This window comes from Lipotes vexillifer, unplaced genomic scaffold, assembly GCF_000442215.2.
Source record: "Lipotes vexillifer unplaced genomic scaffold, Lipotes_vexillifer_v1.1 scaffold153, whole genome shotgun sequence".
Taxonomy (NCBI): Eukaryota; Metazoa; Chordata; class Mammalia; order Artiodactyla; family Lipotidae; genus Lipotes; species Lipotes vexillifer.
This window is the reverse complement of record NW_006774670.1, coordinates 2,116,564-2,134,378: the sequence shown is the minus strand read 5'-3', so window position 1 is coordinate 2,134,378 and position 17,815 is coordinate 2,116,564. Positions and strand designations below refer to the sequence as shown.

Here is a 17,815-nt window from a genome sequence, read left to right as displayed (position 1 = left end):
GGCCCCTCCCGCTGCGGAGCACAGGCTCCGGACGCGCAGGCTCAGCGGCCACGGCTCCCGGGCCCAGCCGCTCCGCGGCATGTGGGATCCCCCCGGACCGGGGCACGAACCCGCGTCCCCTGCATCGGCAGGCGGACTCCCAACCACTGCGCCGCCAGGGAAGCCCAAGATAGTGTTCTTTAAAGACAATGAAGACATTTTATTTTTGTCACAGTGATCTCAGGTTATGGAATTATAGTCTAAGTGTTTGAAAGTTGTATTTATGCATCTGTCAGAATCAATTAATGCAACTGATATTTTAATTTGCACATTAAGGCAAGCAGATGAGAGACTTGTGGTTTTCCTTTAAACTCAAACTACTGTTATTTTCAACACATGGTGTTATTTTGCTGGTTATTTCTTCATGTTGCTGGTCTTTCCCTTTTAATATTGATGGTCAGGTCACTGGCAATGTTTGCTTTCAAATGATTTTACAGTAAATAATCAATAGTAAAAATCACCTAGCTTATTTGAATAGAGATTTGGCTCTGGTTTGACAGTTGCCCTTAATATATATGTGTGCTTGTACATATTTAGAAAATGATTTACTGAGAAGGGAGTAGAAATTACAAATTGAAAAGTGTATTTAAAGAGAGTATGTGTTAATTAGAGATAATTTATGAATGCTCATTAACAACAAATTAGGGTAATACACAGGGAAAGATATATTTTGTTTTGAGAGTTCTCCCTGCACAGAAAATGTTAATTAAAATGTTTTCAGACTTGATTTACATAAAAGGTGAGAAGTTTCAACGAATATTATCATTACACTGTTAATGGTGTGAAAAAAGCAAATGGGGAGGGAGTGGTCGTTAAAAGTTGCATGCACTAATAAGCAAACTCTTCTTAGTAACAAGAATAATTTTTTTAAGCACACTAATTTAATTGGCTCAGTTAAAAATTTTACTTTGAAATATACTGCCTGTAGCAACATACTATACACTTCATAACACTTCAACTTTTTGAAGAAATACTCCAGAAAGTACACATACCAAAAGAGTTGTAATAAACCAACAGTAAAGTTATAATGCCAAAAGAGATTTCTTTTAATAAAACTTTGCATTAGGATACTTACAGTTCCTATTTATGCTTATTCAGTTTAAAGATTGAAACTGAAAAGGGTTTCTTTCCACCTTGGCTGAACTTATCTTAAATTATGGCATCTGTGTTCTCTTTGGACAGGATAGAATACAAAGTCATGAGCTGGCATGTCCAGAGTGGCTTGGGAATCAGTTGTATTACTTCAGGCTCTCTATCTATTGCCAACAGTATTTCAAAATATAGGCAGTCCTGGGCTTATCAATGCCGTGTATAAATAAGACTACTTAGATCAGGCACAGTGCTTCTCATTCTTAAATGTGCAGGTCCCCTCTACCTGTACTACTGGAATTGCAGCCCCTCACCTGACCCTGCTGCTGCCTCCATTGGGACTAGCAGTCTAAGCTTTGAGGAGGGACATTAACCACAGTTGTAATCCGATTGAACCTCTGACAAAGGTATCCAGGAGTCTGTGCTACTATATACACTCTTACGTTCTCCTTTCCTTGACTCTTTCCTATACGGAAAACTTACTGCATTACAAAGCTACCTCACTGTTCCATATCAGACTTCAAGTGTTATTCCTTAACATTCAGTAAAGTAGCAAGCTAAAAAATCAATACCCCAAAACCAAACACATAAACTACCAGAAAATGACCTTAAGAAGAAGAGGCTTACATGAAGAAAACTACAGAAATGCACTTATAGAAATGAAAGAAAATTAAAGTCTACTAATATTGATCTATGGACTTCCCTGGTGGTGCAGTGGTTAAGAATCCACCTGCCAATGCAGGGGACACGGGTTCGAGCCCTGATCCGGGAAGATCCCACATGCCGCGGAGCAACTAAGCCACAACTACTGAGCCTGCACGCTACAGCCCTCAAGCCACAACTACTGAGCCAGTGTGCCACAACTACTGAAGCCTGCCTGCCTAGAGCCCGTGCTCTGCAACAAGAGAAGCCACCGCAGTGAGAAGCCTGTGCACAGCAACGAGGAGTAGCCCCCGCTCACCGCAACTAGAGAAAGCCCACACCCAGCAATGAAAACCCAACGCAGCCAAAAAATAAATTTATATATAAAAACACAAAAAAACACAAAGTCTACTAATACTGATCTATAGGTTTAATGTAATTCTTTTCAAAATCGCAAAGGGAATTATTTTTAGAAGTTGGAAAAATGATTTGATAACTCACCTCAAAGGGTAAACAGATGAGTATTTGCAAACATTTTGGGGGACATAAAAAGTAAAATAATTGTCAAGTATTTCCCATCCAACTATTTATTCATACAGTAAAACTAAAATAGGTTAGATAATATCCTGGCATAAAAATGAACAGAGATAGCATTGGTAACATAAAGTGAGGTAAAAGATATAACTGTTTATCATAATTTATTTTTAATAAATATGCCATCATAAATGCATGTCTAAAGAAAGATTTGTTTAATAAATAGGACTGGGATAATTGTTAATCAAAGTTTTTCAACTTAAATTCTCATCTATACTGTATGTGAAATATATATTCCAGATGGATAAAAGAATTAAAACTTTTAAAATAGCAACCCTTCAAGCTGCATGACCAAGTAATTGAGTACTTATCAGCTATCTGGGAACCCTTTAAACTTGAAGCAATAGCTAAGAGAGTTCAAAAGGAAAGATCTATATATTTGACTTTATAAAAATAATAAAAGTAAACAGTGAGCAAGTTGGGTAGACAATTTCATTTAAAAAGATAAGGCAATTGCCTATTTGCTATATAAAGGACAATTGTCAATAAGTAAATAAGTAAATTTTTGACCAAATCAAAACTGAAAATCACTAGTGAATACAGGAATATGTGTTTAACTGTAAGTAAATGTACCCTATCAATTTTGCCAAAATCTTAATCATGTTCCTAGCCTTTGACCCAGTGATTCCATTTCAAGAAATGGAAAAAAATCCAAAATATTTTTTAAATTATGTACCATTGATAATAATAGCAAAATTATTGATAAGGGTGACTAGGAGTAAATTCACCATGTAAATTCCAGGCCTTATCACCACCACCACACAAAACACTGGTCACCAAAGCATGATTCCTGATCTTCCTGCTTGCTTTTTTCTCTACATTTCCTCTGTATATTCTCCTAACCTGTTTTCTCCATGGAAACAAATTTTTAATTTTATAAACATATTTTCCACCCTTTACTTTTCATCTTTGTTTTCACAAAGAAAAGACTTTATAGTAATAGTTTAACATTTATAGAATTTAGGACTTATTTGAGCTACATATTTGCTAAATGGGCTTTTGTGCATTGTCCTAGAGTTCTAACAAGTTGTCTATCTTTCTATATCTATGAAGCAATGTGCTCTAAATTTGTAATACTAGTAATTTTCTGTGCACTCAGTATATGGCCAGTTATTGGACTAAACCCTTTAAAGGCACTTTTCTTGTTTAATCTCTACAATAACCCTCCACAGTAACCCTTTACTTTCTCATTTAATCTCCATAATAACCATGTGAGGTAGTCGATGTGTTTATTATCCCCGTTTACAAACAAGAAATGAGAGCAGAGAGCAGTAATGTGAGGTCATGAGCTGGTAAGTAGCAAGCCAGATTTGCACCCAGGTCTCTGATCCCCTTAGTTATATCTGCTATCTGCCTACCAGATTGAAAAAAGAGAGACTTCCTTGAAAATCTTTAGGATGTGGGGAAAGCTTGTTTTAATTATTATTTCCATAGCTATTATCTTTATAAAATCCATTGCAGCCTATCCAGGAATAAATAATAAAATGTATACGGTTTGATATTAAAATCTTAAATTAGAGTATACTTAAGTTTTGCCTCTGTCAGATAACTTTCCTAATGGTTCAAGGATTTAAATTTTTTTAATATTAATCAGATAAATATGTTGGGATGTATATGGAGAATATATAATTGATCTAGAGCAAATGTAAATTCTTTTTTATAGTCTACTTTCATGATTAGTGAAAATTTTCATTAATAGAGATATTTGAGATAGTTCAGTCTAGCCCTATATAGTTTTGTAGTTCTGAAATCCAAGAAGTACAGAAAATCATAACTCATTTGATGGAAAAATCTGATCTAAACCAACATGAAGATATTTTGTTTTTGTTCATTCAGGCTGCTATAACAAAGTGCCATAGACTGGGTGGCTTATAAATAACAGAAATTGATTTCTCACACTTCTGGAGGCTGGGAGTCTGAGATCAAGGTGCCAGTGTGGTCAGGTTCTAGTGAAGATCTTCTTCCGAATAGTACTGCCTACTTCTCGTATCCTCACATGGCAGAAAGAGGGCGAGCTAGCTTTCTGGCCTCTTTTAAAAGGGCACTAATCCTATTCATGAGGGCTCCAATCTCATGACCTAATTACCACCCAAAGCTACTACCTCCAAATACCTTCACATTGGGGATTATATTTCAATTTGGGGGAATACAAACATTCAGTCCATAACAATATTTATGACCTTTACTTATTCACACTGTATGAAATGTCATGCATTTTTGTAGAGAAATATGAATACATTTGAATATAGGGTGCTGCCCCAGACAACACTGGTGGTATCATGGAGTTACAAAATATATTGCACATGTATTTTTTAAATATGAAAAATTGAAAAATTATCAATTCTCATATACATCTGGTCCCAAGTGTTTTGAATAAGGAATTATTGTATGTGTGTGTTTGTATATATACACACATATGTAATCATACATATGTATCCAGATTTATTTAAATTCATAACATTTTAATCAAAACAATCTTCATTTACTAAAAATTTGGTATTACATTCATGAAACATTGGAGAAACTAAACATTCTAAACTCGATTCTTAATACTTAAGGAAAATAGAAGGATACTAATAAAATCTGTTTAATTACAAATTATCTTGTTTTCCTTTACAGAGTAGTAAACCCGACAAAATGTTTTCTCTCAGTTCAATGAAGTTTTATCTTGGAGTAAAAAAGAAGCTGAAGCCTCCAACAAGGTAAAGCTTGGAAGGGAAGAGTTGTTGAAAAAGTTACAGGAACGTATGTCTGTTCAAGGACTTAGGGATCAGTGGCATTAGTCTAACTTGTTATAAGTTAAGCTTTAGAAAGATTCCTTAAGTTGCCACAGACATGTGGCAGGGGACCTATGGCAGTTCAAGGGAACCTGTGTGGGTGGATAAGGAGGGATGATGATGTTCCCGCTCAAGTCAAGTTACTGGGTGATTGCATCTCCTCTGTGTAGAACAAGAAATCCCCAGAAGGCCCTGTCTACTGGGAAGCACATGGGTTTCTCCACATCCCATTCCTTGCTCAGTCACAGCCTAGTGATGTAAGGAATGTTCCAAACAAGTCTACCCAAAGGAAGACAAAAGCTGCCCTCCAGCCTCCATGGCTTTTACGTTATCTTGGTCCCAGCTCTATAATTTGCCCCCTTCGTTTTGCTGAGTTTGGTAATAAACCCACAGCACACAGATGGTTGAGAGGAAGTGGACCCTTCTTAAATATTATGTTTCTCATTACACTTGAATCAACCCAACATTCGAGTTATACCACACTTTCTCATCACGGATTACTTTGATTAGCTAATTAATGTTTGCACTAATACTTTTAATATCATGAAATGCCATTTTAATGAGCTGCACATTATTCAGATTCTATCACTGAAAATGTCCTCACTTTTGCCTCTGTGCTTAATTTCTAAGCCCAGCACATATATCTGTGTTGTGACTAGCACATTCTTTAAAATTTCTCACAGTATCAATAAGTAAATATATATATTATCTTATTTTGGCCATCTTCCTAGACATCTGTCCTTACTCAGCCCCAAACATCCTGTGAGAGATTTCCCCCACTGCCGCATAACATCACGAGATCCTTTCCCCGTGTCCTTCAGTGTATTTAAATTTGTAGCCAAATCCCTCAACATCTATCATTTACCTCTAGATAAATCATATCCAATGAATCATCACTTGTGGGTATCAATTCTGTTATGCATTCCCACCATTAAATATTACCTCCTTAACATCTAATCCTGTGTATTATCTTGTAAAATGAATCATTTTTAATATGTATGCATGTGTTTTTTCCCCATGTGATGCAGTTGGGGATTGACGGCATATTCTGAAAAACATCTCTGGTAAGTTAACAGCCAGCAAGTTTGGGATTTGATATATTGATGACACAGGATTAGTAAACGAATAACGATATTATTTGGCAGATAGATCTAGAGACAGGAAATGTTTCTTCTAAGTGAAGTTAAAATCTTTTCTAAATACTTTGAGCCTAAGACGAGGAAAGTAGATTTGCTTCAGGGTTTAGGTCTATTTCAGTCTCATGTATCTTATTTGCCACTGCCTCTAAAGAGAAGCTACACATGATTTCTTCCTACTTATTACGTAAATGTGGAATCTCTGGTTTTATGGGATAAGCAGGCAAAACTCAGTTTTAAATAAAGGATAATAAGTCACCAAAACTCAAGAGTAAAAAAAAAAATCTTAGTTTCAAACCTGTTCTTTCCATACAGGTATTTTTTCTCTAATCCATTTTGAGTGTATTTTTGTGTATGGTGTTAGGGAGTGTTCTAATTTCATTCTTTTACATGTAGCTGTCCAGTTTTCCCAGCACCGCTTATGAAGAGACTGTCTTTTCTCCACTGTATATCCTTGCCTCCTTTGTCATAGATTAGTTGACCATAGGTGCGTGGGTTTACCTCTGGGCTTTCTATCTTGTTCCATTGATCTATGTTTCTGTTTTTGTGCCAGTACCATATTGTCTTGATTACTGTAGCTTTGTAGTATAGTCTGAAGTCAGGGAGTCTGATTCGTCCAGCTCCACTTTTTTCCCTCAAGACTGCTTTGACTATTCTGGGTCTTTTGTGTCTCCATACAAATTTTAAGATTTTTTATTCTAATTCTGTAAAAAACGCCAGTGGTAATTTGATAGGGATTGCATTGAATCTGTAGATTGCTTTGGGTAGTATAGTCATTTTCACAATATTAATTCTTCCAATACAAGAACATGGTATATCTCTCCATCTGTTGGTATCATCTTTAATTCTTTCATCAGTATCTTATAATTTTGTGTATACAGGTCTTTTGTCTCTCTAGGTAGGTTTATTCCTAGGTATTTTATTCTTTTTGTTGCAGTGGTAAATAGGAGCATTTCCTTAATTTCTCTTTCAGATTTTTCATCATTAGTGTATAGAAATGCAAGAGATTTCTCTGCATTAATTTTGTATCCTGCTACTTTACCAAATTCATTGATTAGCTCTAGTAGTTTTCTGGTGGCATCTTTAGGATTCTCTATGTATAGTATCATGTCATCTGCAGTGACAGTTTTACTTCTTCTTTTCCAATTCGTATTCCTTTTATTTCTTTTTCTTCTCTGATTGCCGAGGCTAGGACTTCCAAAACTATGTTGAATAAGAGCGGTGAGAGTGGACATCCTTGTCTTCTTCCTGATCTTAGAGGAAATGCTTTCATTTTTTCACCATTGAGAATGATGTTTGCTGTGGGTTTGTCATATATGGCCTTTATTATGTTGAGGTAGTTTCCCTCTATGCCCCCTTTCTGGAGAGTTTTTATCATAAATGGGTGGTGAACTTTGTCAAAAGCTTTTTCTGCATCTACTGAGATGGTCATATGGTTTTTATTCTTCAATTTGTTAATATGGTGTATCATGTTGATTGATTTGCATATATTGAAGAATCCTTGCATCCCTGGGAGAAATCCTACTTGATCATGGTATACGATCCTTTTAATGTGTTGTTGGATTCTGTTTGTTAGTATTTTGTTGAGGATTTTTGCACCTATATTCATCAGTGATATTGGCCTCTAATTTTCTCTTTTTTTAATATCTTTGTCTGGTTTTGGTATCAGGGTGATGGTGGCCTCATAGAATGAGTTTGGGAGTGTTCCTTCCTCTGCAATTTTTTGGAAGAGTTTGAGAAGGATGGGTGTTAGCTCTTCTCTAAATGTTTGATAGAATTCACCTGTTAAGCCATCTGGTCCTGGACTTTGTTTACTGGAAGATTTTTAATCACAGTTTCAATTTCATTACTTGTGATTGGTCTGTTCATATTTTCTATTTCTTCCTGGTTCAGTCTTGGAAGGTTATACCTTTCTAAGAATTTGTCCATTTCTTCCACGTTGTCCATTTTATTGGCATAGAGTTGCTTGTAGTAGTCTCTTGCGATGCTTTTTATTTCTGCAGTGTCTGTTGTAACTTCTCCTTTTTCATTTCTAATTTTATTGATTTGAGTCCTCTCCCTCTTTTTCTTGATGAGTATGGCTAATGGCTTATCAATTTTATCTTCTCAAAGAACCAGCTTTTAGTTGTATTGATCCTTGCTATTCTTTTCTTTGTTTCTATTTCAGTTATTTCTGCTCTGATATTTATGATTTCTTTCCTTCTTTTAACTGTGGGTTTTGTTTGTTCTTCTTTCTCTAGTTCCTTTAGGTGTAAGGTTAGATTATTTATTTGAGATTTTTCTTGTTTCTTGAAGTAGGCTTGTATAGCTATAAACTTCCCTCTTAGAACTGCTTTTACTGCATCCCATATGTTTTGGGTTGTCGTGTTTTCATTATCATTTGTCTCTAGCTATTTTTTGATTTCCTTTTTGATTTCTTCAGCGATCTCTTGGTTATTTAGTAACCTAGTGTTTACCCTCCATGTGTTGGTGTTTTTTTCCTTGTAATTCATTTCTAATCTCATAGTGTTGTGGTCAGAAAAGATGCTTGATATGATTTCAGTTTTCCTAAATTTACTGAGGCTTGATTTGTGACCCAAGATGTGATCTATCCTGAAGAATGTTCCCTGCGCACTTGAGATGAAAGTGTAATCTGCTGCTTTTGGGTGGAATGTCCTATAAATATCAATTAAAGCTATCTGGTCTCTTGTGTCATTTAAAGCTTCTCTTTCCTTATTTATTTTCATTTTGGATGGTCTGTCTATTGGTGTAAAGTGAGGTGTTAAAGTCCCCCGAAATCATTCTGTTACTGTCGATTTCCTATTTTACAGCTGTTAGCAGCTGCCTTATATATTGAGGTGCTCCTATGTTGGGTGCATACATATTTATAATTGTTATATCTTTTTCTTGGATCCCTTGATCATTATGTATTTTCTTTCCTTGTCATTTGTAACATTCTTTATTTTAATGTCTGTTTTATCTGATATGAGTATTGCTACTCCAGCTTTCTTTTGATTTCCATTTGCATGGAATATCTTTTTCCATCCCCTCACTTTCAGTCTGTATGTGTCCCTAGGTCTGAAGTGGGACTCTTGTAGACAGCATATAGATGGGTCTTGTTTTTGTATCCATTCATCAAGCCTGTGTCTTTTAGCGGGAGCATTTAATCCATTCATGTTTAAGGTAATTATCGATATGTATGTTCCTATGACCATTTTCTTAATTGTTTAGGGTGTGTTTTGGTAGGTCCTTTTCTTCTCTTGTGTTTCCCACTTAGAGAAGTTCCTTTGCCATTTGTTGTAGAGCTTTTGGTTTCTCCATCAAATCTGAGTGAGATCCTTGCCAGGTAGAGTTATCTTGGTTGTAGTTTCTTCCCTTTCATCACTTTAAGTATATCATGCCACTCCCTTCTGGCTTGTAGAGTTTCTGCTGAGAAATCAGCTGTTAACCTTATGGGAGTTCCCTTGTACGTTATTTTTCATTTTTCCCTTGCTGCTTTCAATAATTTTTCTTTGTCTTTAATTTTTGCCAATTGGATGACTATGTGTCTCGGCATGTTTCTCCTTGGGTTTATCCTGCATGGGACTTGCTGTGCTTCCTGGACTTGGGTGGCTATTCCCTTTCCCATGTTAGGGAAGGTTTTCACTGTAATCTCTTCAAATATTTTCTCGGGATCTTTCTCTCTCTCTTCTCCTTCTGGGACCCTTATAATGCAAATGTTGTTGTCCCAGAGGTCTCTTAGACTGTCTTCATTTCTTTTCATTCTTTTTTCTTTATTCTATTCTACAGCAGTGAATTCCACCATTCTGTCTTCCACGTCACTTATCCATTCTTCTCCCTCAGTTATTCTGCTATTGATTCCTTCTAGTGTAGTTTTCATTTCAGTTATCGTATTGCTCATCTCTGTTTGTTTGTTCTTTAATTCTTCTAGGTCTTTGTTAAACATTACTTGCATCTTCTCAATCTTTGCCTCCATTTTTTTCCCAAGGTCCTGGATCATCTTCACTATCATTATTCTGAATTCTTTTTCTGGAAAGTTGCCTATCTCCACTTCATTTAGCTGTTTTTCTGGGGTTTTACCTTGTTTCTTCATCTGGTACGTAGCCCTCTGCCTTTTCATCTTGTCTGTCTTTCTGTGGATGTGGTTTTTGTTCCACAGGCTGCAGGATTGTAGTTCTTCCTGCTTCTGCTGTCTGCCCTCTGGTGGCTGAGGCTATCTAAGAGGCTTGTGCAGGTTTCCTGATGAGAGGGAATCCTGATGGGTAGAGCTGGGTGTTGCTTTGGTGGGCAGAGCTCAGTAAAACTTTAATCCACTTAACTGCTGATGGGTGGGGCTGGGTTCCCTCCCTGTTGGTTGTTTGGCCTGAGGCAATGCAACAGTGGAGCCTACCTGGGCTCTATGGTGTAGCTAGTGGCTGACTCTGGGAGGACTCCCGTCAAGGAGTGCTTCCCAGAACTTCTGCTGCCAGTGTCCTTGTCCCCACTGTGAGCCACAGCCACCCCCCACCTCTGTAGGAGACCCTCCAACACTAGCTGGTAGGTCTGGTTCCGTCTCCCCTGGGGTCACTGTACCTTCCCCTGGGTCCCAGTGCACACACTACTTTGTGTGTGCCCTCAAAGAGTGCAGTCTCTGTTTGCCCCAATCCTGTCAAATTCCTGCAATCAAATCCCACTAGCCTTCAAAGTCTGATTCTCTAGGAATTCCTCCTCCCATTGCCAGACCCCCAAGTTGGGAAGGCTGATGTGGGGCTCAGAGCCTTAACTCCAGTGGGTGGACTTCTGTGGTATAAGTGTTCTCCAGTCTCTGAGTCACCCACCCAGCAGTTATGGGATTTGATTTTGCAGTGATTGCACCCCTCATACCATCTCATTGTGGCTTCTCCTTTGTCTTTGGATGTGGGGTATCTTTTTTGGTGAGTTCCAGTGTCTTCTTCTCTATGATTGTCCAGCAGCTAGTTGTGATTCTGGTGTTCTCACAAGAGGGAATGAGAGGACTTCCTTCTACTCCACCATCTTGGTTCAGGCTCCCTCCCTTTTTTTCTTGATGAGTCTGGCTAATGGTTTATCAATTTTGTTTATTGTCTCAAAGAACCAGCTTTTAGTTTTATTGATCTTTGCTATCATTTTCGTAATTTCTTTTTCATTTATTTCTGATCTGATCTTTATGATTTCTTTTGCTAATGTTGGCATTTTTTTGTTCTTCTTTCTCTAATTGCTTTATGTGTAAGTTTAGGTTGTAATCTGAGGTGTTTCTTGTTTCTTAAGGTAGGATTGTATTGCTATAGACTTCCCTCTTAGAACAGCTTTTGCTGCATCCCATAGTTTTTGGGCCAACCTGTTTTCATTGTCATTTGTTTCTAGGTATTTTTTGATTTCTTCATTGATCTCTTGGTTATTAAGTAGTGTGTTGTTTAGCCTCCATGTTTTTGTATTTTTTAGAGATTTTTTCCTGTAATTGATATCTAGTCTCATAGCGTTGTGGTCGGAAAAGATACTTGATACGATTTCAGTATTCTTAAATTTACCAAAGCTTGATTTGTGACCCAAGATATGATCTATCCTGGAGAATGTTCCATGAGCACTTGAGAAGAGTGTATTCTGTTGTTTTTGGATGGAGTGTCCTATAAATATCAATTAAGTCCATCTTGTTTAATGTATCACTTAAAGCTTGTGTTCCCTTATTTTTTTTCATTTTGGATGATCTGTCCATTGGTGAAAGTGGGGTGTTGAAGTCCCCTACTATGATTGTGTTAATGTTGATTTCCCCTTTTATGGCTGTTAGCATTGGCCTTATGTATTGAGGTGCTCCTATGTTGGGTTCATAAATATTTACAATTGTTATATCTTCTTCTTGGATTGATCCCTTAATCATTATATAGTGTCCTTCTCTGTCTCTTGTCATAGTCTTTGTTTTCAAGGCTATTTTGTCTGATATGAGAATTGCTACTCCAACTTTCTTTTGATTTCCATTTGCATGGAATATCTTTTACCATCCCCTCACTTTCAGTATGTATGTGTCCCTAAGTCTGAAGTGGGTCTCTTGTAGACAGTGTATATATGGGTCTTGTTTTTGTATTCATTCAGCTAGTCTATGTCTTTTGGTTGGAGCATTTAATCCATCTTCATTAGGTAATTATCGATATATATGTTCCTATTACCATTTTCTTAATTGTTTTGGGTTTGTTATTGTAGGTCTTTTCCTTCTCTTTTGTTTCCTGCCTAGAGAAGTTCCTTTAGCATTTGTTGTAAAGCTGGTTTGGTGGTCCTGAATTCTCTTAGCTTTTGCTTGTCTGTAAAGGTTTTAATTTCTCCATCAAATCTGAATGAGGGCTTCCATGGTTGCGCAGTGGTTGGGAGTCTGCCTGCCAATGCAGGGGACATGGGTTCATGCCCCGGTCCAGGAAGATTCCACATGCCGTGGAGCGGCTGGGCCCATGAGCCACGGCCGCTGAGCCTGCGTGTCCGAGCCTGTGCTCCGCAACAGGAGAGGCCACAACAGTGAGAGGCCTGCGTACCACCACAACAACAACAACAACAAAATCTGAATGAGATCCTTGCTGGGGAGAGTAATCTTGGTTGTAGGTTTTTCTCCTTCATCGCTTTAAATATGTCCTTCCACTCCCTTCTGGCTTGCAGAGTTTCTGCTGAAAGATCACCTGTTAACCTTATGGGGATTCCCTTGTGTGTTATTTGTTGTTTGTCCCTTGCTGCCTTCAGTATTTTTTCTTTGTATTTAATTTTTTGATAGTTTGATTAATATGTGTCCTGGTGTGTTTCTCCTTGGATTTGTCCTGTATGGGTTTCTCTGTGCTTGTTGGACTTGATTAACTATTTCCTTTCCCATATTAGGGAAGTTTTCAACTATAATCTCTTCACATATTTTCTCAGTCCCTTTCTTTTTCTCTTCTTCTTCTAGGACCCCTATAATTCGCATGTTGGTGCATTTAATGTTGTCCCAGAGGTCTCTGAGACTGTCCTCAATTTTTTCATTATTTTTTCTTTATTCTGTTCTGTAGTAGTTATTTCCACTATTTTACGTTTCAGGTCACTTATCCGTTCTTCTGCCTTAGTTATTCTGCTAATGATCCCTTCTAGAGAATTTTTAATTTCATGTATTGTGTTCTTCATCACTGTTTGTTTGCTCTTTCATTCTTCCAGGTCCTTGTTAAACATTTCTTGTATTTTCTCCATTCTATTTCCAAGATTTTGGATCATCTTCACTATCATTATTCTGAATTCTTTTTCAGGTAGACTGCCTATTTCCTCTTCATTTGTTAGGTCTGGTGGGTTTTTGCCTTGCTCCTTCATCTGCTGTGTGTTTCTCTGTCTTCTCATTTTGCTTAACTTACTGTGTTTTGGGTCTCCTTTTCACAGGCTGCAGGTTCGTACTTCCTGTTGTTTTTGGTTTCTTTCCCCAGTGGCTAAGGTTGGTTCAGTGGGTTGTGTAGGCTTCCTGGTGGAGAGGACTAGTGCCTATGTTCTGGTGGATGAGGCTGGATCTTGTCTTTCTGGTGGGCAGGTCTACGTCTGGTGGTGTGTTTTGGGGTTTCTGTGGCCTTATTATGATTTTAGGCATCCTCTCTGCTAATGGATGGGTTTGTGTTCCTGTCTTGCTAGTTGTTTGGCATAGGGTGTCCAGCACTGTAGCTTGCTGGTTGTTGAGCGGAGCTGGGTCTTGGTGTTGAGTTGGAGATCTCTGGTAGATTTTCACGCTTTGATATTATGTGGAGCTAGGAGGTCTCTTGTGGACCAGTGTCCTGAACTTGGCTCCTCCACCTCAGAGGCACAGCCGTTATGCCTGCTGGAGCACCAAGTGTCTGTCATCCGCACAGCTCAGAATAAAAGGGAGAAAAAATAGAAAGAAAGAAGATAAAATAAAGTTATTAAAATAAATAATAATTATTAAAAAAAATTTTAAGTAATAGAAAGAAGAGAGCAACAAACCAAAAACGATATCCACCAATGATAACAAGTGCTAAAAACTAAAAAACAAAAAAATGGACAGACAACACCCTAGGACAAATGGTAAAAGCAAAGCTATAGAGACAAAATCACACACAGAAGTATACAAATACACACTCGCAAAAAGAGAAACAGGGAAAAAAATATATATATATTGTTGCTCCCGAAGTCAAGGTCCTCAGTTTGGGATGATTCTTTGTCTATTCAGGTATTCCACAGATGCAGGGTACATCAAGTTGATTGTGGAGATTTAATCCACTGCTCCTGAGGCTGCTGGGAGAGATTTCCCTTTCTATTCTTTGTTCGCACAGCTCCTGGGGTTCAGCTTTGGATTTGGCCTCGCCTCTGCATGTAGGTCACTGAGGGCGTCTGTTCTTCGTTCAGACAGGACGGGATTAAAAGAGCAGCTTGGGCTTCCCTGGTAGCGCAGTGGTTGAGAGTCCGCCTGCCGATGCAGGGGACACGGGTTCGTGCCCCAGTCTGGGAGGATCCCACATGCCGCGGAGCGGCTGGGCCCGTGAGCCATGGCCGCTGAGCCTGCCCATCCAGAGCCTGTGCTCCGCAGCAGGAGAGGCCACAACAGTGAGAGGCCTGCGTACCGCAAAAAAAATAAAAAAATAAAATAAAAGAGCAGCTTATTTGGGGGCTCTGGCTCACTCAGGCCTGGGGGAGTGAGGGGTACGGATTTCGGGGCAAGCCTGCAGTGGCAGAGGCTGGTGTGATGTTGCACCAGGCTGAGGCACACTGTGTGTTCTCCCAGGGAAGTTGTCCCTGTATCACAGTACCCTGGCAGCGGCAGGCTGCACAGGATCCCGGGAGGGGAGGTGTGGATAGTGACATGTGCTTACACACAGGCTCCTTGTTGGCTTCAGTGGCATCCTTAGTGTCTCATGCTCATCTCTGGGGTCCACGCTGATATTCATAGCTTGCGCCCATCTCTGGAGCTTCTTTAAGCAATACTCTTAATCCCCTCTCCTCGCACACCAGGAAACAAAGAGGCAAGAAAAAGTCTCTTGCCTCTTAGGCAGTTCCAGACTTTTTCCCAGACTCCCTCCCAGCTAGCTGTGGCGCACTAGCCCCCTTCAGGCTGTGTTCATGCAGCCAACCCCAGTCCTCTCCCTGCGATCCGACCGAAGCCCGAGCCTCAGCTCCCAGCCCCGCCCACCCCGGCGGGGGAGCAGACAAGCCTCTCGGGCTGGTGAGCGCCGGTCGGCACCGATCCTCTGTGTGGGAATCTCTCCGCTTTGCCCTCCGCACCCCTGTGGCTGCGCTCTCCTCCGTGGCTCTGAAGCTTCCCCCCTCCGCCACCCGCAGTCTCCGCCCGCGAAGGGGCTTCTAGTGTGTGGAAGTCTTTCCTCCTTCACAGCTCCCTCCCACTGGTACAGGTTCTGTCCCTATTCTTTTGTCTCTGTTTTTTCTTTTTTCTTTTGCCCTACTCAGGTATGTGGGGAGTTTGCATTTTTGGAGGTCTGAGTTCTTCTGCCAGAGTTCAGTAGGTGTTCTGTAGGAGTTGTTCCTTATGTAGTTGTATTTCTGATGTATTTGTGGGGAGGAAGGTGGTCTCCATGTCTTACTCTTCCGCCATCTTGAAGCTCTCTCTCTTTCTATGTTTGTGTTCAACTTTACTTTCTCTTTTTCTCACTGTCTTATAATTTGTTTATATTCCTGGCTCCCCTAATAGATGATGTGAACCTAGAGGGCAACATCTCTGTTTTGTGTAGGTTTTCAATAAAAGGTTACTGAATCAGTGTTTTTGGACATGCAGTGGTTTTTCATTTAGTTCATTTTTCATGAGCCTTGTGGGTATAATGTTTATAATCATAATGAAGGTGGCTGATTAAGCCTTTTTCAAAAATCTGCTCTTATGTGCACATACTTTTTCTTCTTAAGCTCAGAGTTTCTGGGGAAAAAGATGTTTTACAGTCATGTACCTAAGAAAGCAAATGACATTGACCTTTCTGCCTTTCCAAAAATACCACTGATCATTTTTCAGCAGTTACCAAAGCCTTTGGCTATATTTTAGTTAAACTAGCATATTTATACTATTTTGATACTGTACACTTAACAGAAGCCTGAAGCAACTTGTATTGAAATACTCCCATTTTGATTACATTAACATCATTAAGAGGAGAAACCCCAAGAGGTTTCTGATCACTTACTCGCCAAATAAATACACTGGAGAATTCCATTGTCTTTCTGAATATTATATTTTATAAACCTTGTTTTGCAGGCACCTGTGTTGTGATAGTTCACAAACTCAGATGGAGTGGATGGCCAATGTCTTTATCGCCCAGGTATCATATCTGTTTCAACTAGCCAGTAAAGTATAACTGTTTATAGCAAATGTTAATAGAGTAGTAGTTTTCAAAGAATTTTTAATGAGTTTTATGTGTATACTTTTATTTTCTCATTCATGTTTTTTTAAATATATGAGAACCCAGATTTACCCATTATTCTTTGAAAGACAGTCTACTCTTTGTTGCGTCTTTTTTTTTTTTGCCAGCCCAGCAGCTCCTCAGCTTGGGGAGATGCTTCGAGACGGTGGTGTAAGAAATGGACTTGTCTAAGCTCTGGTCCTCCCAGAGTCCCACATTGATCTTTGTTTAGAAAATGTGCTCTTTTCCTTCTTGTTCTCCCCACAGCTTCCTGCTTTTTCCAGAAACAAGGACAGGAACATACATTTCTTTAAATACATATTGTGTGCTAGATACTTCAAAAGAGTTAACTCATGTATTCCTTGCAACAAATTGCGTGGCACTGCTTATAGATGAGGGAACAAAGGTTACCAAAGGCTCCATGATTTGCTTAGGACCATACATTTAGTTAGTGGTTTAACACAGAGGCACCAGAGGCCAACGTCTATACTCAATTCCCCATTTAGTCTCCTCCCTGTTGGAGGACTCACTCTTTCAGGGAAGGGTTAAATAGACCCATTAATAGGACTGGTTTCTTCCCCAACCTTGTCTGGCCGAATTCCCAGCAACGCCTCCCTACAAGAGCATTGAAATTCACTGGTAACAATTAAATTGCCACTCTCTATTACTGAGGATGTGCTTCCCTGTTTCTCTTACAAGTGAGAAGTTAATTCACCCCAAAATCTTGTCCTTATTTGTTTTGAAAAACATTTTCTCTGTTCATTTAACTTATTAACCTTCCCAGTGGTTAATAAACACTGCTTTTCTCAGCCCGATTCTGCTATTACTACCTGGGAATGCATTTTCAGAAAAAGACCAGTGGCTAACTTTTTAGGGACTTTGCTTCTTTTTTGTGACTTTTTAAAAATCCAGATATTCAAGTCCTACTGTAAAAAGAGTAGGCTTGAAGTATTAGTAAAATTGGAACTATAGAGTCTAAAACTGTTACAGTGTCTGGTTATGGCACAACTAAATTGTTTTCATTTTTATAACTGAAGTCAGTAGACCCTGTAGTTGAAAATCGAGGGGTAAATAGCCAGGAAGCAGAGGTTGCTCTTACCACCAAGTTATTTCTCCCTGACTCACCTGTCCCTCATTGTGTTGGACCCAGAGACTCAGCCCAATTACATTTCTTAAGTTCATTCCACTTCTTAGGATTAAGGTAAACACTAACCTTTTGGAT

General features: G+C 38.9%; 1 protein-coding gene across 1 annotated transcript in view; it reads left to right on the top strand.

The window, feature by feature from the left end:
- Nucleotides 1-17,815, top strand: part of ARAP2 (ArfGAP with RhoGAP domain, ankyrin repeat and PH domain 2) — a 183,717-nt gene that overhangs the window by 150,807 nt on the left and 15,095 nt on the right. Inside the window, exons 28-30 of the mRNA XM_007449426.1 lie at nucleotides 4,984-5,066; nucleotides 6,170-6,205; nucleotides 16,449-16,512. Coding sequence (XP_007449488.1) covers nucleotides 4,984-5,066; nucleotides 6,170-6,205; nucleotides 16,449-16,512 — 183 coding nt within the window. The remainder of the gene's footprint in view (nucleotides 1-4,983; nucleotides 5,067-6,169; nucleotides 6,206-16,448; nucleotides 16,513-17,815) is intronic.